The following is a 22,701-nucleotide window of genomic DNA, read 5'->3' on the forward strand; positions in this document are numbered from 1 at the left end:
AGAGATGATGGGAAGCAAAACAAATTCACTCACTTAACGATTTTACATTTGGACTGACCTGATAATCAACCCAAGGTGACAGGTCACTCCAGGCTCCGTGGAAATGGACTTTGCTATGAAATATTGCTAGAGTCTAATTCTCGTCCTGACACTAGGGAAAGTCACTACACTTTCTGACACAATTTTTATTTCCACCTGAAAAATGGGATAAAAGAAATGTTCCCTTCATAAGACTGTTGGGAGACTAATGCAAATTTCTACCTTAATTTTCATCTCTGAGGAAAGCCTTCAAAACTACATAAATACAGTATCCTTTTAAAATCAAAGGTATATACACAGTACACCTGAATAACTCATTATTGCAGAAAAAAATATCTGAAGCTCTGAAAACATTCTTTTATTGGCAGAGAAAATGCAAAATTTCTAGTGCTCTATATTTTCCTAGATGAATATTAATATGATTTCTTTGAAACAGTCATATTTTTGAGCAATTTGACACATTCTCAGCAGCTCTGGTCAATTTGGTTGCTCTAAGAGTAGACCAGAGTACCTGACATCGGAAAGTGGTTCAATAAATATCTGTTGAATGTACAACAAAATTAATAAATAAGCAAATATAATGACCCCAGCCAAGGTTTTACAATTTGGTATGAGAAGCAAGATGTACACAAATAGAATTGATCCGGAAAAATACCACACTCACATGAGCTCTGTGTTTTGTGTTGTACACTAGGAAACACAGTAGAAATTCAGAGAAGGGAAGAGCTAATGGCCAGAAGAGTTGTGGGAGTTTTCTTGGAACTTTCAGGGCTTCTGTATTGGCAGAAGGAAATCTCTGGGTTAATGAAACATTTTTAGCCTCATGGGGGAAAGCTCAACGCTAAGCTTGCCTCTCCTTCTGAAGTGATATCACATCAAAGATCTCCCGTAACTGACAGACATGCAAGGCAGTCACAGGCATTTTTTCCACATGTCTAGTGGTTGCCAGTGGTGACAATTTTTGTTTCTTAAGTAAAATGGTTATGTGGGATATTTTCAACATTTTTAAGTTGCTAAAGAAACAGATCTCTTCCCTCTGTCCCCTCCTCTTTCCCCCACCCATCTTTTTGGGGATCCTTTGATGAAAGGTAGTATTTTGCCTCTGGAGGAGATACAGTGGTCATCCTTTGTGGAAAGCAGTTTTTATCCATTACCTTCTGGTTTTTCTTTCTGCTGATCAGAGACACATTTATCTCCTTGTAAACTAGGAAACTGATTTTTGGCCTCTAAACTTCTAGTAAGTGTAGTCAGATTAGCAAAAAACATGACAGACACACACTATTTTTGTAACTTTTAAAGATGAGCTGTTGCCTTGCTATTATCCCTTATGGAATCAGAAGACTCTGCCCTAAGGCTTGATATTAGGGCTTTTATGATGCTCTGGCTTAAGTCTTGCGCTAACTTTTGGAGACCACCTAGGTCTTACTACACTTGAATCTCTGGCTTTCTTTGAAGCTCCCCAAGCTCGATACTCTAATGAGACTTTTCACAGAGTCCAGCCATATCAATTTTTTTCATGGCCTCACACAAAAGTCCTATTTCCAAAACTGGGTGTCCATGGTCTTGGAGAGTTTGTTATGGCAAGTGTGGAAGGTCAGTTGAATAAATGTTCAAGTATCACAATAATAATAATAATAATAAAAATCCTCCAGTTAAATCCGGAGGTAGGGTTGCTACTATTAAACATACATTTATTTCCTCCACTGTCAAAATCTCACGCATCCAGGCCTCTCATGACCTTGAAAAATTCTCAAGGTCTCTAAGGTTTGATGTATAATTGGCGCCTGAACATCATTAATCTCAGCAGTTCCATTGTTCTAGCTCCCCTGTAAATGCAAGATAATTTCTTTGGTACTTACTGATATAGAAGCTGAGTGATTTTGCTGACTGACTGTTTCGCGTTTCACAAGATCCCGAGGAACTGAAGGTTGTCACCGATAACTTATATTTCCCGGGCTCCTTCAGTTCTGTGACAAATTCATGTGCTTCTTCACCCACTGTCAAATATTCAGTAAAGTTTTCTAAATCATGTATAAAAAAAGAGAATATATATGAGTTGATATCTGGAAGGGCCTTTGCTATAGACAAGTCAGTAAGTTTAAAAACAGTATTTTTTGTATTTTGCCTCCTTCCTTTTGTCAGGTTCAATTATACCTCTAATCTAAAATTGCTATTAAAAAAAAAGAAGACTAAGAGTTCAAACTGTTTCTCACGATACTTTTAAATAACCAAATTAAAATATGGTGTCCAAATCCATAAAATAAGGGGTGGATATATACTGCATTCTTACATATTGTTAACCAGTAAAATTATATGCACAAAACAGAAGTATAACGTTAGAGGAAGATATTAATAATCAACTTTCTCCTTTGGATATAAGGGATTAAAAAAACCCAGGACCAAATGTCATGTAAGTTCTTTGTGGTTGCATTAAATATCAATAAATGCCTTAAAATATATTGAATTGTCTCTAGGCAGAAATCATCCTTCTGGATATATTTTCTGACACTAGTAATATTTTTCCCTCATTGGTTTGTTTCCAGAAATTTTAGCAGTAAAAATGACTTTTATATTGCTTCAAAGTCCATCTCCTACTGCTTCTTACTTCATTTGAAGTTGTTATTATCATCTGGTGACCACAGTAGCCTTCAACAGAACATACTGCGGTCAGATAAAACATGATATAACCTTCATGGAAATAGTCATTAAAAAAATTCTGTTATAAGACTCTATTTTCCATACAATATATTGAGGAACAGAAAAATAAAAGACAGATTAAGCGAACTTTTTAAAGAAATATGAATAATTTCAGGAAAATGTTAAGACTTTTGACTAAAATAATTGGAAATGATGGAGGATTTTAATTTTATATATATTTGGGGATGGCTGATTGTTTTATAGTCTATATATTGCTCTATAATCAGTATAGAGGAATCCACAGATTTTGTATTTTATTCTGTTAAATAAAATAGGGGCAAACGATATGTCAAAAATGAGACTCGGTGATTTGACTGCCCTTCCCTGTAAATAAGGTTGTCAATTTAACCTCAAATTTTGACAACTTGACAACCTTTGCCGACCCAAACTACTGGCCTGGAAAGTATCAAATGAAGTGCATTATGTTAAAAACAAAACAAACAGCAAATAACTATTAAAACCTACCAAACAGTAATTCAGATCTGATTCATGACCCAAATTTACTGAATGCCACGGCCCTGCTTTTCATAAATTAGTGGGTTAAATATGGAGAATTACCCTCAGATGCCAGCTGAGTGGATACAATATATAATATTAATAGCTTTAGTGGAAGTACCAGCTACTGTTTATTTTCTGTTCTACTACCGGCTCCTCTTTGGGAAAATGTGAGTGGTGCTGGCTTCAGGGGGCACAGCCTAAGGGGAGTGAGAGTAGCTGCATAGGCAGGACACATGTCTGACACTCTTGTAAAAGTAGCTGTGTTGTCAGAAAGATGCTTTTGCTGATTCCTCACAAGTTTGTGTACTGGAAAACAGAACGTCTCCCCAGGATATTTTGTAACTTGTGATGGTTAGAACTGTCATTCAAAATCTTCCCAAATATAGTTTCCTCAATGGCCTGGGGTACACGAAGTGTCAGGTAATGAAATGTACACATTCGCCCGTACTTGCAACCTATCAGCTACCCAAACTGGATTCTGGCCCAATCTGTTCATTTTTGTTTTCTGGTTTCAGTCTGCATTGGATACTCAACTAAATTCTTCCTTTTCTTCACCATTTTTCTTCAGATCTTAACTGTGTACCCTCAGTCTTTCTTCCTAAATTTCATTTTTAAGTGTTTCAATTTCCTTTCCTTTGCGCTGTTCCTTATTTCCTCTCGTTTCCGATTACTTTACCTTCTCTTTCTATGTGGATATGGAACCCATCAAAGGCGGTGGGTGGTTTTGGTGGTAACCAACTCAAGATCATTTGTACAGGGAAAAAAGAGAAAGAACCGGCTGTTGATTTCTCAGTCTCAGTGAGCGTACTGTTATTTTCATATTCCACGGGAAGAACACTGACGAATTCATCTTCACTGTCAGGAGTTGCAGATGCACTGTCCCACCAGTATGGCGGGGATGCGGTTTCATAGTCACTGCTGTTAAAGTCAGGCCAACCAGAAGAAAGGTTGCCAGAGGGAATTTCAGGAGTTCCATCTGTGTAATGGAACAATTTGTCTTTTCCCATTGTATCTTGTGATCTCATGAATGATTCCTCTGGGAAACTGCCACTCTGTTCTTCCCAGTTGTTTTTGTTCAAGTTTACAATACGAACTGAGATGTTTCGAGGTGGGTAAGGGGCTGTAAGAGAGAGAATTTTTTTTTTCAGGTAACTGTTAACTATTGTAATGAATATCCAATCTATTGAGTCAAATACACAAGCAGATTTATAAAATAGTGTTTAGTTGTGCTTTTACTGTATAGATAATTTACATCAAGAACAAGTGTGATTTCAAGATTTGCAGATACTAATATATGTAAAATACATAAACAACACGTTTATACTGGATAGCACAGGGACCCATATTCAATAACTTGTAATCTATGGTGAAGAAGAATATGAGAACGAATGTATGTTCCTATGTGACTGAAGTATTGTGCTGTACACCAGAAACTGACACAGCATTGTAAACTGACTGTACTTCAATACAAATATATTAAAAAAAAAAAAGAACACCTAAGATTTTGTGCATGGTGTGCACACATTAAGTGTATCACCAATCACACTTCAAATACATTGCTTTGTGATACTGTGCTTGTTCAAGTGGTGATTTAGCCACTCCCAAAGCAGAGTTCTATGTATATTTTTCAGCTTATCACAATCTCCTTTTTTAAAAAAACTCAGTCTCTGTCCCTAAACCTTTCTTACAAAAAAAGCGGCTATTGTGCACTTACAGCTCTCAAGACAAACACTTCTATGACATAGTTGCACTTAGGAGAGTTACATGTATGAACTGCGTTCAGAAACAGGAACACACGTGTTGGAAATTAGTCGTCACTCCTCACCTCTCTAAAATGGAAACTACGTACACAAAATGAGTTTATGAATTATGGAAACATAGTAGAAAATTATGAAGGCTCATCACCTTGGTCTCTGCCTGCAACAGTTTCTACCTATCCTTCAAACAGAGCTGAACCATCACCTGTCCTATGAACATCTAATAAAAAGTAACCTCTCCTTCTTTTTGTGCTGTTATACAACTTTGTACCTCTTTGATAATATTTACCACATCCTGCCTTGTGTGAGTGCCATTAGTACCTCTACCATTTTTGAGGACAGGGAACTATCTCACCAGACTTTGTCTTTATCTCTTTTAGTACTTAAAATAACTCCCAGGTAAAAGGTGCTGAATAATGTTTCTTTATTTGAATAATAAAAAATACAAAAAGAATCTTAGATTTTTATTGACATGGAGTGAATAACTTACTTAGCTGAACTGGTTTCTTTGCCTTGGCTTAATTAATGAGAATTATGACATCTTAGACTTTCAGATCAGCAGGGTCTCAGGGTGATCTATTGTAACACATTCCCTGTGTTTGTATGAATAGTATCTCCAACATTCCTATTGAACACTTGGGCACAGTAGGCTTGAAAAAATGTCAGCTATATTGGTAGTGGCTATGGGTATTTAGAACATGTATATTTATTTTACATATCCATTCTTCCATCTGCCTACCCATCTGTCCATCCATCCATCTATCCATCCATCCTGTGACTGTTCTTCATGTTAGTGATGCTGCTAAAATTAAATGCTGCAAATTTCAGATACATCTGAATCCCAATATTTTCCTTTAATAATCTGATAATCTATACTAGAACATCTCGTATCTGTTCTTCTGTCATATGGGCATTTTTTCAGGTTGTAGAATGACTGATGTCTACCTGATCCAGTTAACTTACTTAATTATAACTTTTGGTGGTATCACGTACTTTTTTATTCAAAGATTATAAATCTATTATTACATTGACATTTAAAATTTTTCGTATTGAATATTTTACTCAGTTCCTTTTACATTGATAGCAAATTTGTTTCAGATTATTAAAAATATATTTTCTTTCTTAGCTCTGGAACAGAGTTTTTCTTAGAATGATAGAAAGTATGTGTACAACAACATATAATTTAATAATTGTTTCCAACAAGTTTGACTTATCAGTTCTTACCAGAAGACTTACCAGTTCTATGCCTTTTGGGTTCATGACTGACACCACTGTACTCCACAAGAGTGCTTTTATTAAAAGTTGCCTCAGATACCAGCTGAAAGGTGATATTACTATAACATATCCCTGGCAGCCAGTGATTAAATACTGTTTTTCCCTTAAAGAAATCTAAGAAGAAAAAAATCAGTTACATTAAAATTGTGGTCTTCTAAATGCCACATATTTCTAGAAATTTCTAAATAATTTTGATTAAGTATCCATGAAATACTACTGGCATGGTTAATAATAAAACCTTGATAGAAGACTAGAGATGAAAATTTGGAATTTTGGACTCAAACCTGCAAGGCTTTTTTCTGCAAGAATTGGATACAATTGGAATTAAATTTTTATCATAGGAACATTTGGTGTATTAATTAGAGAAGATAACATACAGAAATTATAGAGATTAGGTTTATGCCAACCATTTACTTTAAGAAAAAAACCCGAGGCATTTTGCCAATTTATGACTTGGGAAAAAGTAATTTTACAAGAAATGTTTACTCTAGACTCACTTGTAGAATATACCCTATTTTTAAAGTAAAATGGTTTGTCTGTCATTTGGCAGGTAAGACCTGCTTGAAAAAAGAAGAAAACAAAAAAAAAATTGAATTTTATTTGAAAAACATTTTATTTGGAAAATAATAATATATTAAAAAATCCAGTCCAACTTAGAAAGAAGTGAGGGAAAGAAACTAAAAGTACCACTTATTGAATGAAAAGCCAAAAATAACTTAAAAATTAATTAACTAAAAAAGAGTGTATTCATTAACTTATTTTTAAACTTACGGATTTTAGCTTAACAAAGTTAACAAAGGAAGTTTTCAGTGACTGCTTTTCAATCATTTATGAACTTGTAGTTTTATGTGATCAATAAGCAAATAAGGTCCTAAATATTAATTTGCAGATAATGCAGTAATTTGTGGAGTCTATGTTTATTTGATTTTTTTTTAAGTTTAAAGAACTGTAAGTTCACTACATATGTTTTAAACACTGTCTCATTAAAAAAAAAACAAAAAACAAACAAACAAACAAAAACCTCCCTGAATCAGGAATTTGTAAAAATAGCAAGTTAAAGTGACATTTTTCTGGATATTATGCCTTGTGTTTGCAGACCTGTCCTCTACCTGGCTTCCAGATGCAACCAGTCAACTTTGAGACCATCATCTACACCCACTGCAGATAAATGTTAGGGTGCTGTGTCCTGAGAATATTTAAATTCCTCCAGTTCGTTTCAGTCCCCCAAAGCTGAATGCCCCCTCCCCTTCTCTCCCTCTCGCTCTTGACCCCTCTCCAACCCTCCCCAAATAGTCTACTCAGAAAAGGTGACCAGGTTCTTTTGAAATGATTAATTCCTCCAATCCCTCTTCTCTCTCTCCCTGCCCACGGGGTCCCCATCAAGCCAGTAAAAATAGTGAAACCAATTTTTGGATGTTAATGCAGTCACTTAGCTGGTTGCACTGATAAATATATACCAAAAAGCCTTGTCTTTTGCATTGGAGAATAATCTTGGACCAGCTCCATGTGAAACTTTGTGAAAGGCACCTCTAGCTTCCCAGTTCTAGAAACGCCCTAATACACTCAGGAGGAAATCATTAGGTGAGGTGCTTCTAAATTTAAATTTGAGTTTGTCTCCTGCACCAGACATGTAGGAATAATATTTGGCAAGAGTAACTTGTAAGTCATAATAGGTTTTCTTATGCTCATGCATGACACGTGATTCTAAAATAATGAACCAGACGGTCTAAGACTCCCCCTAGCACTTTTTCATGAATTAATAACTATTTTTATTGGTTCACTTATGACCGAATAGTGAATTATAAGACCTCTTCAGAACAAGAGCAAGAGAATTTGGCAAAAATCATGTAAAAAAAAATAGTCATCACTTCTCTTCTTCTTTAGCCTCTTACCTTTATATAACATTGTCCGGAAGTCTTTACCTTCCCAATAGCTTATGTTGACTCTTGTGAAAACGTTATATTTTTCTGGATAATGAATTTCAAACAGGACTCCTGTTTCAGGAGAAGGTTTATAGTCATATATTGAAACACTGGTTACAGGTAGAGGTTCTGCAGAAGAGAAATTAATAGAGAAAGGGGAATTGGGAAAAGAGGAAAAGGCCATTATCAATACTTGGAGAAGTACCAAGGATTACATCTATCAGAATTTACACGTATTTTAATTAGTTTAGTGTCTCACAGATAATTAAAATACGTTAGATAAATTGTTTTCAGTCATTCACTTCTGCAAATAATGCTACAATGAATGTTTTGGGACCAACCTAACCCTAAACCTTACGTTGGAAATCCTGGATAGTAGAGTATGCCCATCTTCAACTATATGAGATATTGTGAAAGTGTCTTCTAATTTTATGTCAATTATCTGTGTGTCAGCAGTGTATGGTAGTTCTATTTCTCCATATTGTTTTCCAGCATTTGATTGTATCAGCCTTTAAAATTTTTGCCACTCTGAGGCACGTGAAATATTGTCTCTTCTAACTTCCTATTCATAAAGGAAGTTGAGTATCTTTTTGTGTCAGTCATTCAGTTTCCTTTTTCTTAGAATTGTTTGATTCTTTTGCCTGTTTCATGGGTTCTTTTTCCATATTTTCCTGCTAATTTGTAATTCAGCCTCTGTCATGTCCTACCTCCCCATTGTCATTTTTTATTTTGTCCTATGCCTTTCATCTGGGTTCATCTTTCTTCTTGCTGAAACACATAATTGAATAGTTACTTAAGTTAGAGTGTAGGTGTTAAATTCTCCTAGGCTCTGTATTTTAAACAATGTCTTTATTTTATCTTTATTCTTGATGTAGTTTAGCTGGGTATAAAATTCTGGGTAGACTGATTTCCCCTCAGTACTTTGAAGATATTGCTCCATTGTCTTCTTGCACCAACTACTGCAGAAGAGAAAGCTCCTATCAGTCTAATACTTATTCCTTTGGAGATACTATGCTATTTGTCCTTTGGTACCTTCTAAACTTTTTACTTACTTTTATTTATGCTTGGTACTCTGCAGTTTCTCCATCACATATCTAGGTGTGGTCGTAGTGTTGAATTATGCTCTAGGTACTTAAAATGCCTTGTCAGTCTGTGGATTCATATCATTATTTAAGTCTTGGAAATTTTCATAGTCATTTCTTCAAATATTGTGCCAATCACCCCGTCCATTCTTTTTCTTAAATGCTTAATCTCCTCAGTTAGAGCCTCTCCCACCACCATACCTGTGAATTGTCTCACTGTGCTAAATCATGGAGCAACGACAGTATTATCTTTTAATTTACTAACTTTACTTAAGTGTTATCAGTACAGAATTTATCTCACCTATTGAAGTTTTTCAACTAGTTGCCTTTAGATTTGATTAATTAAACTAATTTTGCCCTGTTCAGCCAATTAAAATATTAAAATAAATAACTGTATTCTTTATTTATGAAAATTTAACTTTATTTATGTGTATTCCCTGTTTTTGTTTTGTTCCTGCCAACTTTTGTTTCATTATTTCTTAACCTTTTTAACAAGTGTAATTCTTTCATTTATCACTTTGTACATCGTATCATACATAAATTTTTTTCAGATTGCTACATAAGATATAATCTAAAATGTTGTCATCTTTATGTCTACCTTTTTTTTTAGCATAGATTTCTTTCTGTGTTCTGAAGTATAAGCCCTGGGCCAAATTTTGTTTTCTCATTGCCCGATTTCTTGCTTATTCCTTGCTGTTTCAAGGCTTATTCCTTAGCATCCTTTCAGCTCACAAAAATCCACAGTCTAAGCAGGGTATATAACATTATTTTGGGGTTCTTGATATTGTGGATGGTATAGTGGTTCTCACAGATTTATCCCCTGAGTCAGAGGGTAACTAACCTTGGTCCTTGGTAGTAAGCCTGTGTGTCCCCTGCACCTCTAGGCCTCCATATGTGCTCTTTTCACAAGCAGGAAGAATCTTTACTTCAAGCAAGGAGCCTGGCTCTGGGCCATATCTAGTGTGGAGCACTTCAATTCTTCCTTTTCTCTAGGGGGCAAGACTGAATACTGTCTTTTTTTAGACCCAGTGCACAGAGGCTTCATGACTTCAGACCACTTCCCTACTTTGAGTTTCTGGTTTGCTTCTGATTCATGGAGACACCTATCTTATTTTTTAGCCTAGCAGTATATTTCTGGTTTTCTTTTTGCTTCTGTGGTGGGAACAAAGAGTGTATGACAAAGGGGGAATTTACTGCATTCTTTGTACAAAAAATTTTACCATGAAATGCCCATTTTTCTTTTAATAACAAAATTTTAATAACATTTGCTATGGTTATTATTTCCTTATTAGGGGTCCCACATAATAAAAACTGATGTTCAAATTGAAGAATACTTTGTGTTCCTTAATTACCTTTGAACTATTCATGACAGATCATGAATAGGACAGACTTTAAAGTTTTGAATGTGACTATCTTAGAAAATAAAAAGAAAAAAAAAACAAAAGCAAATGTGGAGCAAATACTGCTCCAAGAAAGCAGAGGTTGTTAGTATCTGCTAAGTGCTAAGAGATGTTTCTTTCTGAGATTGCTCTCTTTTGATGAACTAAAACTAAAGAAGCTGTTGGATCAGTGATCAGCATCCCTTGCTTCTGATGTGACCAACATAAGAATATGTGTCTTCTGACATAGTCCTCTCGAGGCAGATGGATGTGGGGTTAGTCACTCACTTCTGATGGCAGGAGTAGGGAAAAGGGACCAGTTTAGGGCCCAGACCAAAGCTCTTGTCCTATGTATAGATGATAATTTGAGACCTGAACTGATGATTCAGCTGTATCCAAGCAGACCACTGAGGTGAGCTGGCAGCAGCATGGGAACCACCATGATCCAGGAAGGATTGTTACCATCACACCCACTAATTTAGTTCAAGTCTTCATCATTTCTTTTGTAAGGGAACAAAATTTGTCACATCAAAATGTGTCTCTGGCATGAGGATTAATTTAGTATTTTTAAAAAACAGAAGACTCAAGAAGAACCTATGATCTTCCCCCTAACTGCCTAAAAGAATTTAGACATGAGGGCCTGTTACCCACATAGAGCTATCACCAGAGGTATCTGCCAGAATATGGGCTAGGATGGTTGGGGGGAAAACTCAGCAGGGCCTAGAGATCAGAGTCCTCTGTGTGTCTTCGGTCTCTGCACGGCCCAGCAAACATGTGTTTACCAAACATTTGTTTGTCTATCTCTGTGTCAGTTGCCTTCCTCCCCTCTGAAGTCCCAAACCACTACCCCCAACATCCTCTTTTGTCTTCAGCTGAAAATCACTTTTAAGGTGAAAGTTTTGGCCATTTTGACAAGATACCAGTTTTCCTGGGTTTCTCCTGTGTATACTCATTATTAAATTTTAGTATGATTTTCCCTTGTTAATTTGTTGCTCATCAATTTAATTCTTGGACCAGCCAGAAAAACCTAGAAGGGTAGGAGAAAATTTCTTCCTCTCTGACACTTTCCTGGAATATTTAAACCGCTTTCTAAATTATTCTTCCTGCCTCCAATCTTACCTTCATTTTTCTTATTTATTTCTGTTCAGAATTTTTAAGACTGCAGGCTACTTGATACTCTCTGTCTGAAACTAATCACCTCCACCTCACTGACTTTTCCCTGCCTGATCTGTTTTGTTTCTCTTTTGCTCCCAACCCTGTGAGCAATTTTCTATTTCATCCATTGGTATTAATTATACTTACTGATCTTCTACTAGATGCAACACACGTTGTTAAGGAGTCTATTTAAATATTTTTAGTACATACAATTTTACATTATTTCATAGCATCCTCTGCAAAATCTACAGCCCACAAACCAAATCTGGCCTGCCACATGGTCTTGTATGATTTATGAGCTAAGAATGGTTATTTATATTTTTAAAAGGTTGACAAAAGTCAGCAAAAGAATAATATTTCATGGCACTTGAAAATTATATAGATTTCAAATTTTGGTGTCTTTAAATAAAGTCTCCATAGAACAGAACCGTGCTTATTTATGTATTGTCTATGGCTGCTTTTCTGCTGAAACAGCAGGGTTGAATGATGGCAACATAGACTGGAAGGCCCACAAACATAAAATGTTTATTACTTGGGTTGTTACAGAGAAAGTTTGCTGGCCCCTGCAATAGATTATAAATTAGCATCTAAGAGAAAGTAATAATCTGCCGAAGGCTACATTATGGTTTCCAGATTTCTTTGGCACCGAAGTTCATGCTTTGATCCGCTACTTAAAATCCCTGTTTGGTAATCTGTCCATGGCAATGCAGGATTCAAGATCCTGTGGCTTGCAACTCTGTTACAAGAAGGAAATTTCCACAATCGAATCATGTAATGTCATTTCTTTGTATAAGAGCTGTCATCATGCCTCACTTATAGATTAAGGTCTGACCTCTTTTGTAAAGTATTCAAGGTGCTTCCCAATTTTCTAGCCACATTTCCTGTCCTTTTCTAGCATCACTGATGCTTTCCATCTTCAGTCTTGCAGTTTCACAAGTGTGCCACGCTGTGCCCGCCTCCATCCTTTACATACACGATTCCCTTTGACTCTGACTGTAACACTTTCCATTCTTTATTCATTTGGCAAATTTTCACTAATTTTTAAATGATTGTTTCTTCTGAAGTGCCTTCCCAATGTACCCTGAGAAAGCTGCCAGTCTCTTACATAATTCTTTATTAGCATTCATCATATTTTTGTAATGTTTTCTCTTTTCCCCTATTGTACACCATCTTTGAATATGGGTATTTTATTTATCTTTATTTCTCTGCCACCTAGGACAGGGCATAGAGAATGCAGGCAGTAAATAAAATAAAAACTCATTTATTTTTATTTATAGCATTATTTTTATTTATAATGGATGAATTTGTGTAGAATATTATATTTGTAGAATGTCTCCATGTGTGTTCCGCAATGTTTCCAGCCACTCTTTCTAGGTCTTTACCAACACAAGAGACAGCTTTGTGTCAATAGCACTTTCCAAATTTCTAAGAAGTTGTTTTCATGTATTAATTTTGCCTATTAAGAAACTACTCCTTCTCTCTAAAGTGAACACAATATACTGAAAGTTCTCAATCAGTTAAATATTAATCGGATGTCAGAGCCTAAGGGTTGGGAAACTCTTTTGAACTGGCCAAGGGACTCGTTTGTGCTGAATTTATTCCTTGCCAGGTTTCTCAGCTGTCTCAAAGAGACACCAGACTCAGAACAACTGTAGAGCAATATCAAAGGACTGCCCCAGGGCCAATTGCTTTGTCACTGCTTATTTCATGAAGACAGGAATCTAACACACAATAAATGACTGCAACAAATGTACCCTTTTATTTTCAAGAGCAGTGTGTCAACTCTGTGAGCAGATCCTACAAATGTTTCCTAAACTTTCAAGAAAAGCTTCCCGTTAGAAAAAAAAAGGAGGTGAAAATTCATCATCAGCTGATACATAATGGAATTCTAGAGCTCAGAAGTAATCTTCATCATCACGTATTCAATCCCCTCTCTTTTAAAGGAGGAAGCTGAAACCCAAATATCACCTCACACTTACTGTCACAGAAAAATTTGTGCATTAACCACCAATTCTTACATTCCCAACCTATTATTATTGGTCCAATTAAAAGGCAGAGATTTTTCAGATTGGGAAAAAAAGCAAGATCCAACTCTATGCTGTCTATAAGAAACTCATTTATATATAAAGACACAAGTAGGTTAAAAGTTAAAAGATGAAGCAAGTATACCACGAAAATACTTTACAAAAGAACATTAAAATGTCTGTATTAATATTAGACAAAATAGACTTCAACACAAGGCATATTATTTGGGATAAAAAGGGGCATGGCATATAGATAAAAAGGTGAGTTCATCAAGACGACATAGTAATCCTAAAAGTATTTGCATCTAAGAACATAACAGCAGAGCTTCTAAACACATAAAACGTAAACTAAAAGAAGTGAAAGAAGAAATTAGACAAATTTACACTCTATGTCAGTCATTGCTAGAACAAGTTGACAGCAAATCATTCAGGTTGTTGAAGACTTGAACAACCAACTTGACCTAATTGACATTTATTGAAACTTCACCCAAGTGCTCACAGAATGCACAACAAGATAGGCAATGTTTGGGTCCATAAATAAATCTCAGCAACTTTCCAGTAACTGAAATGGCAAAAGTATGTTCTCTGGTCATAACAACATTTACCTAGAAACCAATAAAAAGATCTCTACAGAAATCACCAAATTTTTGGACATTCAACCACACACTTCCAAGTCCACATGTCAAAGAAATCACAAAAGAAAATAGAAAATATTTTGAATAGAACTTACTGCAGGTGCTAACATATCAGCAAGATATTCCAGAGATCTTTCATCAACCTACTTAACAAATTTCTTCGTGAACCGTTACAAAGAACCGACTCCTCCAGCTTTGTCTGGTGGGAGTAGCTGAGCGCATGCTAATGAGTGTTGGATCAGCCAAAGTCACTGCAGTTTTATTTTGCTCTGTGCCTTAGTCATTTTTTTCCTGGATCTCTCTCCTGTTACTTGCTCAACTAAATTGAATTAATATTTATTGATCACAATTAAGCATAAGGCTCATGGTAGGTGCTTATGAGATTGTGAAGATAAGGCAGAGCTTCTGATTGCAAGGATTTATGTCATAGGCATTTATATACCTAGATCTACTGTCTGGATCTATTAACTTCTGATTCACCATTTCTGGAGCTTACTTAAGACAGTATTTTACCAAGCAAGTTCTTCCTTTAATTTCACTAGGTCCTTGATTTGTTCATTATATCGGTCAACCTTGAAGGTCTTGGGTCTGTGCCATTCCTAATTTTTAGGACTCAGTACTGATCTTGGGACTCTGCCAAGGGAAACTTTAATTAATTTTTGACAGACATGTTAAAAATATGTCCTTTAGCTTGGTTCTGCATTCTTGCTTCTTGATGTTTCTCTTTCCTTGTTTATTTTTCCTGACAGAAAATATCAGTATGTCCTTTTCCTTAACTGTGGCCAGAAAGATCATGTATAGGTGAGAATTAAAAAATTACTGTCACTGGAAAATGTGTACTGTGGAACAATGACCAAGAAGGACTTTGCTGAGACATTAAATTGCTCTAGTGACAAACCTACATCTTACAGATAACAGTTTTTCTTCCATACCTTGACATATACAGTAGAGTCAAATTTTACTTTGCGATTAGCTATTAAAATCAGAGAGTAAAATGAAAATCACATACAGTTAAAAACCATTCCTGAGTAATTTCTAGTATCAGCATGACCTCTTACGACACACACATACTAAAGGCTAAAACGTCAATGAATTTTTTTCCTTGGCATTCTTTTGGACAGTGGAAGCCTAGGCTATTTTGAGGGTGAGGTGGGGGAGAGCAACTGGTAAATAACAATTTCTTTTTCATCCTCTCAACTAAAAATGCATAATTGAATTTGAGCCAGCAAAGTACAAGTATAAATTCATTGCCTCAACAAGCAAATTGCTTAATACGAGAATATATGTTCTAGGAAAAAAAAAACTTAGTTCTGATCATAGTATTAAATTGTACAGCAGAAAATGATATGGTCCAATCATGAATCTAAAATTGTTATTCAATCTCAAATACACTACTGAGGTTGACTTTTGTTTGGTTGAGAACACGTTTTTGTGTAGCAAAAGGTTACAGTAAAACCTGATCAAGCCTCGGTAAGAAAGTATATTCTTAACGTAAAGCAGAACTTTGAATCTTGTCACTTGACTTCAAAGCCACTGATCTAACCATTCTGGGCGGACCCTCCCTCAGTGAGACCCATGGGAATATACACAACGAAGAAACACAGAGCACAGCATCGCACATGACGCTTACTTGTTAACACAGTGATCGATCTGGATGGCTTGGTAACCACATTTCCATTTACCACTACCAGGGTAATTATATAGTACAGGCCATGATAACTGGCCTTAAAGATAATGGGAGGAGGCAGAGTACTGTTGAATTCCTCAAATTCGAAGAAGTAATTTTTTGATTCACCAGTTATCTTCACAACATACACAGATGATGGACTCATCACATCTGAAGCTTCTAAAGAGACAGCGATACTGTTGTCATCTTGGACTCTGACATGGAATGTTGTAGCATTCTGTTTAAGAAAAGAGAAGTAAAAGAGAAAATGGAGGTCAAATTTCAGGTTCCTCGCAGTAAAATTATACTGAGATAATTTTCCCAAAATTTACGTTGTGACAAGCATTGCTTTGTGAAATAGGGTGACATAAGTATTTTAGTGTATAAGGAAAAGCAGAAAGAGGGAGATTAACCCCTCCTGGGACTATTCATCTTCTTAAGTTTTATTACTTTTAGTATTTCTTCTCCACTGAAAAGCTGCTTCCAGTTCACAGATTGTGCCATGTAATAAACACAAAATAAACATCATGGAACTGCGTAAAGATGAATGAATGAAAATCATCTTGGCACTCGACTTCTGGAGAAGTCTTTGGTTTCAGCTATGTTGAAGAAGCTGTATGGTTTGAGGAAATATTCTATTTTACTTTGGAGGGAGTAACACTATGGTCATCCTAGGAAAATTCTAGAAAAATGTTTCAAAGTAGTTATTTCCTCTCTGACTTCTCGTTGTCAGTTCTGAAAACTAAAAAAGTCAGGACTGAGAAACCTGTGATAATCCTCCTCGTTAAAGGTTAGCTGGCCCTTAATAAGAGACACTAAGATGTTCTTTGAAGAAGGAACCAGACTGAGGCTCCATAGTCACCGATGGAAAAGTCAGCAGTTAGTGGACTGAAAACTTTGAAAATGTGTATGAGCGGTATTTGGAAAATCATCCGTGTAGTTGATTTAAATATTCCTTCCCGATTCTTTCCCACACCCCACAGGTGTGTTCTTGTGTTCTCTGGTCTCAAACAAGACTCGTATACTTCACGACACTTGCTGTTTTGCTTTTAATTTACCTTTTGCATACATGGTGTCCAGGGCAAATTATTTCTTAGATTTGAGCCTCAGGTTTCTCTTCTATGAAAGTGGGACAGAAAAATTGCTGAAACTCATCAAAGACTGACAAAGATCCAGGTACTAAGCTAGGCAGGCTATAAACACAGTTATCTTATTTAATATTCAGAGTAAGCTCAGAGTTAGATACTCCTATTTTGAATCTCAGTTTGTAGCTGAGAAAACAGAGAGCCAGAAAGATTAAGTCACTTGCTCAAGATCCCACATCTAGTTTGGACTCGTAACCGCTGACTTATACACAAGTCACAAGACTGAGCCTCGTTGTTCCACATGCCTCTGCCTTCTCCTCTTGACTTATTTTGCTAACATTGAGTCTGACACACAGAATATAGCTGATAAGTGTTTGTTAAATGAATGAAAGAATTGCTGATTGAATTAATTAAATGTGGGCATTCTCCTCTTAGAATTAATCAACTTATTGATTGCAGCACCTCACATATTGTCAGCAGCTAAATCAAGCATGCAAGATGGATCAGTCCCCTAAAAGACACTATACAAACCAATAATATACTGATATTGTTTCTTTCTATTTAATTTTTTAAAAGAAATCTAGTTTTTACAGGTCCTAGTATTTATAAAGAATACCTGGGCTAATAACAGAAGTTTAATTCCATATTAACATTCAGTAGACTTAATTGCGTTCATGACATCCCTACCACACTAGACTGTAAGTTCTCTAAGGACAGTGACTGTGTCTTATTTCCAGCTGCGTCTCCAGCTCCAGGACCAGGCCTGCCTTATGCCAGATGCTTTGTGACCTGGTGACCTGGGCAGCCCTGCGAAGATTTCTATAATACAGGATTGTCAGCATGGGTTGATTTCTTGACTGTCCCTTTTTCCAAATTGTCTCCCATCCTCAGATACAGGGGTATGTTTCTAAAATTGAATTCTGTACTTTTGGGACCAAACATAAACTGTGACCCATTCTACATTACCAGTGGTCAGGTGGAAGTGTGAGGCTAAACCAAGCACTGAATATCCAACAGCCCTGAAATCTAGTTTTTATTCATTATTGATTATAGATGCTGATTCACTGACTCAAAAAATAATATGTTTATGAACATCAAATATATAACTACTGAGACTTTTTAAATTCTGTTTTAACAGCCAGTAACTGAAAGTGTTTGTAATGACGAAAAGAGGAATAAATAAACTCAATTTTGTAAAGTGTTTGAGAAATATATGTCTAATGTGTCATGATGCTTTGTAGACAGTTGAATCTTCCAGGGAAGGGAACTAATCTCCCAAATGCTAACAACAGCTTTGGGGATGATTGTATCAGCCAGGAAAATGCGCATTGGCCCGTGTGCTCCCAGGTTGCCAAAAATAAGTCAAGGGTGGGCTAATCAGATTCAGTCAGTGGGACTAATGAGAAGACGGCAGCAGGCCAAGTGCGATCCAGGCAGTGAGCCTAAAAGAAATGTCATCTATGCTATTTCTTTCTTCTCTGTCCTCTCTGCTTCAGCTTTTCCTGGAATCTATATTCAGGAGAAAATTCTGAATGTACGCTGCAGGCATGTCATCCCTGCTGAGAAGCAGAGCAAGAAGGAAGTGTTAAAAGTCATCGAAATGGATCTGGTAAACTTAAGCAAGGCCAATGCCGATTTATTTGGGGGACAGAAAAAATGTGTAAAACTTTTTTTTTTTCCCTGAGACTGGTAACGGTATTGCTTCACTCTGCAGTAAAAAATATTTTCACTGAAATTTCCTTTGCATAACAAAGTTTTATATAGAAATGCCTCCAGTCCAACACCCTCATTTCACACTTGAGAGCACAGTGGTGCACATGGCACACAGCTAACTGATGTCAGAACAAGGTCTAGGACACACATGTTAGACGCCCTTGGGATTTCCCCTTCCTGAACTAGACGTCAGATGCTTGAGGCAGCAAAAGGGGCCTGGGTACTTGGCTTCAGCAAGGAAGGGAGAACCCAGGAGCCTATAACCTGTTCTTTCGCCAGTCCTAGGAAAGAGAAGCTACTGGAGACAGAGTGGGCAGCACTAAAGGGAAGAAAAACACAGGACGAGTCCTAGGGCTGTAAGACAAGGAAGAGGACTGGCCTCAGACCTGTACCCATCACAGGCCCTAGGAAGTCTTCAACCATCCCTGACAAGTGGAGCAACTGTGGTCTATTGACCCATCCCTTGATCTGGACCAGGCTTTGCACAGAACATTTTATATATATATGTGTATATATATATATTTTATTACTTACAACCATCTTCAGAAGTAAGTTATTATTCCCATTTTACTCAGAGAGATTTAATAATTTGCTTAAAAACACAGCAGTAGACGTGGAATCAGAGAGTCTGAGCGTCTATTCCTTCTTCGCAGCATGTTGCCCGTCAGAACGTGGGACAGCCCAGGGATCTCTCAGCTGCATCTTCGTAATTTATAAAACCAGAGTAATTCCTATAAGTCATGGCGTTTTTGTAAGGGTAAAATGGCTTTCGTAAAAATGTTAATAGTGTGGACTCAATGAATATCAGTTGTATTTCAAAAGTTACTGTGTTTCAGTGAAGTTTTGAGCCACTCAATGACCTTTAAACTATAGAGGTTCTATAAACATTCATTTAATTAGCTTGAAAATCCTACAGAATCCTGTAATTATATTCACTGGATGTTTTATTCACAGAAGCTTGGGGAGCTACCCATTTATTGATTCAGCCACAAACATTAGCTGAGTGCCAGCGTGGTGTGAGTCATCACCCTAGGTGTTAGCGAAAGACAAGGTATTTGAGCTCCAGCGAGAGAGGCATACCCAAATGCACAGTCGTAACCCAATCTGAGTGTTATTACTTACAGACTTCTAATTTTTTATTATTTTTGAATAGATAAATGATCATTAAAGTTTTTTATTGAAATATAGTTGATTTACAATGTGTTAATTTCTGGTGTACAGCATAGTGATTCAGTTCTACATATATGTATCATTTTTCATACTCTTTTTCATTATAGGCCATTACAAGGTATTGAATATAGTTCCCTGTGCTATATAGTGGGACCTTGCTGTTTATCTGTTTTATGAATGGTAGTGAGCATCTGAAAATTCAGAACTGCCAGTTTATCCCTCCACTTACGGACTTTGAAAACCTGTCCGGTTGATGCCTGCTTTTACTGCCAGTCTGGGATCTCTCCTTAGATTGTACCCTCTTCTTTGCAGCTCTGCTTCTTCTCCCATTATAAAACCAGTAAGGGATGCTAATGGGGGTGCTGATTACAGTGACCCACTCCCAGAGCAGAGCAGGAGGTGCCTGGACTCACTCTGGGTAAATCACGGTGGCCATCCCCTCTCCAAGAAGATAGTTATGGAGATGCACTTGTGGACCAAGCCAGCCAACCAGAATGCCTGCTCTGACATTTGATAACCAGAATTAGTGGGAAGGAGCCTTTTCTTCTCTGGTCTCAAGTATGTATGGATGCAAAGCTGGAGAAGTCAGTGTCTGTAATTTCTGCCCTGTGGAGATAGCTGCTTGAGGGAGGCTGTCTGATTTGTTCTGAGGCCCCGGTCTCAGTCTTCTTAAGGCCCAGCCTCTGTGCAGTTTGGTGACATAAGTGAATAAATCCCAGTTTATGGTTTAAATTGCTTAAGCTGGACTTCCAAAATTTGCAGCCAAAAGTCTTGGTCAATACAAGAAAATAGTTCAGTGTTACAAACGCGTAGAGAAGAAAGTAATTCATTCTGCTCCTCTGGATGGATATGAGGGAGGATTTCAGGGTAGAAATGATACTTGAAAGATACTCAGGAGTTTCCCAGGGGAACAAAGGTCAGGGAAGTCATCTGGAGAAGGAAGAGAACGCACACTGCTCCAGAGGGGTTAGGTTGTGGTCCTGCTGCTCAGAGGAGGGGCTTAATAGCTCAGTGCCAGCTGTGCTTTGTTATAGGGAATCTGGATATTTTTTAGGTCAAAAGAAATGACGAACTGCTTTTATGCAGAAAAGTGGCGTGATTAGGCAGACCACAGCTTAGAAAGGCTGCTACAGATCAGAGTATTGACCAGTATAGTTAGGAAGTGGCTGACTGGGTCCATCTAAGGCCGGCAGACAGTAAGGAGGCTGTTGTTACAGTTCGCATAGGACCTGATGAGAGTCCAGGCAGGTGCTGCCTATGTGACCTGCCGGTGTGACTTGCTTCTAGAACATTGTCAGTGCTCCAGCTGGCAGCCCAATAAACGATTAGACTCACTAGAGGGCATTTTAGAGGGAACACAGAAAATGCTGCTGTGCTAAGGCTACCCCGTAAGAAGCAATGGGAGGCTCGGTTCTTTTTAACAGAAACAGTAGCTAATTGTTACTACAATATTTATGACCTATTTTTCTCATTGATTTTCTTTGGGACATGTAAATTTTAGGAATTGTATCTTTTTAGGACACTTAAACCATAGTTCCCAGAACCGTTCTGACTTTCACTCTACTTACCCAGTAATCAACATTACCCCTTTTCACGAACAAGACTGGCCAGCATTCCTTTCTCTATCGTGCTTGTGTGCAGCAGCCTGAGCGAACCTATTTGACTGAAGGTTACCATGGGAACAGTTTCCAGGACCTACTGTGCTGACAAGTCTAGGGACCCGTGAAGCTATGCCTGGCTGATGACTGACTGGGGAGGAGCTGGGTCCAGAATCCAGGAAGCCATCACAATCATTTGTTCTCCACAGTCCAGTGATCAGGCAAATTCTGCACATATGTGACATTCTTCTGGCTTAATGTGTTACCAAAAAAACAGAGGTTCCTGACAGGTTAATTCTGTGAAACAAGCATTATATTTTCATAAAAGGAAGCACTGACAAACATAATTTTGCCTGAATTTTTAAAATTCTCCATCTCTCTTCTCTAGCTTTACCAGTATTTATCGTTTTTAAACGGTTTTACCTCAGAAAGACGCTTGTAGAAATGTAGCTTGTCCCACGTATTGAAAGATAATGTGAAAGATGATGGCGTTAATCATTGATGAGTTTAGTCACATTTCCCCACAGGCAGGAAGTGTCTCTCCAGCTGTGACACCCATTAATTAAATCCTGATGGCAGTTAACAAAGAGTGCTGTGTGTGTCTACCACACACACACTTCACCGCACATGTAGGTGTGGCCCTTGTGACCTCTGTTAAGCACTGCCCTGTAACTCCCCTCCTCGTTGGGTTGTTCACATTGCCAACAGCAGAACTTGCAGACCTTTAAAGCAAATTGCTTCTTGTGCCCTCCACCATCATTGGGATTTAATGATTTTCCTGGAAGACTGCTCCCTCCAAGCCAAATAAATTAAGGCCCAGAAGTCAAAGGAGATGAAGTGCTGTGTACTTAACATACATGCTCTGCTCAGCGTCTACCTTCATGGAGTTTAAAAAAAAAATGAGTGCCTGCTGTATGCTTGGTGCTGAGGGTAAGATGGTGAAGAAAAGAAATGTGTTCTCTGTCCCAGTGAAGTTCAGAGTCTACAGCAAAAGAAAGGAAATACA

The 22,701-nt window shown here is 37.2% G+C and overlaps 1 protein-coding gene across 2 annotated transcripts in view; it reads right to left on the reverse strand.

Annotated features, from left to right (window-relative positions):
• Positions 1-22,701, reverse strand: part of PTPRO (protein tyrosine phosphatase receptor type O) — a 177,305-nt gene that overhangs the window by 67,965 nt on the left and 86,639 nt on the right. For both annotated transcript variants that reach the window (XM_032473092.1, XM_032473093.1), the window contains exons 2-6: positions 16,094-16,367; positions 8,159-8,317; positions 6,228-6,380; positions 3,911-4,354; positions 1,899-2,060 (exon numbers count right to left, since the gene is read on the reverse strand). In XM_032473092.1, the coding sequence (XP_032328983.1) occupies positions 1,899-2,060; positions 3,911-4,354; positions 6,228-6,380; positions 8,159-8,317; positions 16,094-16,367 (1,192 nt within the window). The remainder of the gene's footprint in view (positions 1-1,898; positions 2,061-3,910; positions 4,355-6,227; positions 6,381-8,158; positions 8,318-16,093; positions 16,368-22,701) is intronic.

Source organism: Camelus ferus, chromosome 34, assembly GCF_009834535.1.
Source record: "Camelus ferus isolate YT-003-E chromosome 34, BCGSAC_Cfer_1.0, whole genome shotgun sequence".
NCBI lineage: Eukaryota > Metazoa > Chordata > Mammalia > Artiodactyla > Camelidae > Camelus > Camelus ferus.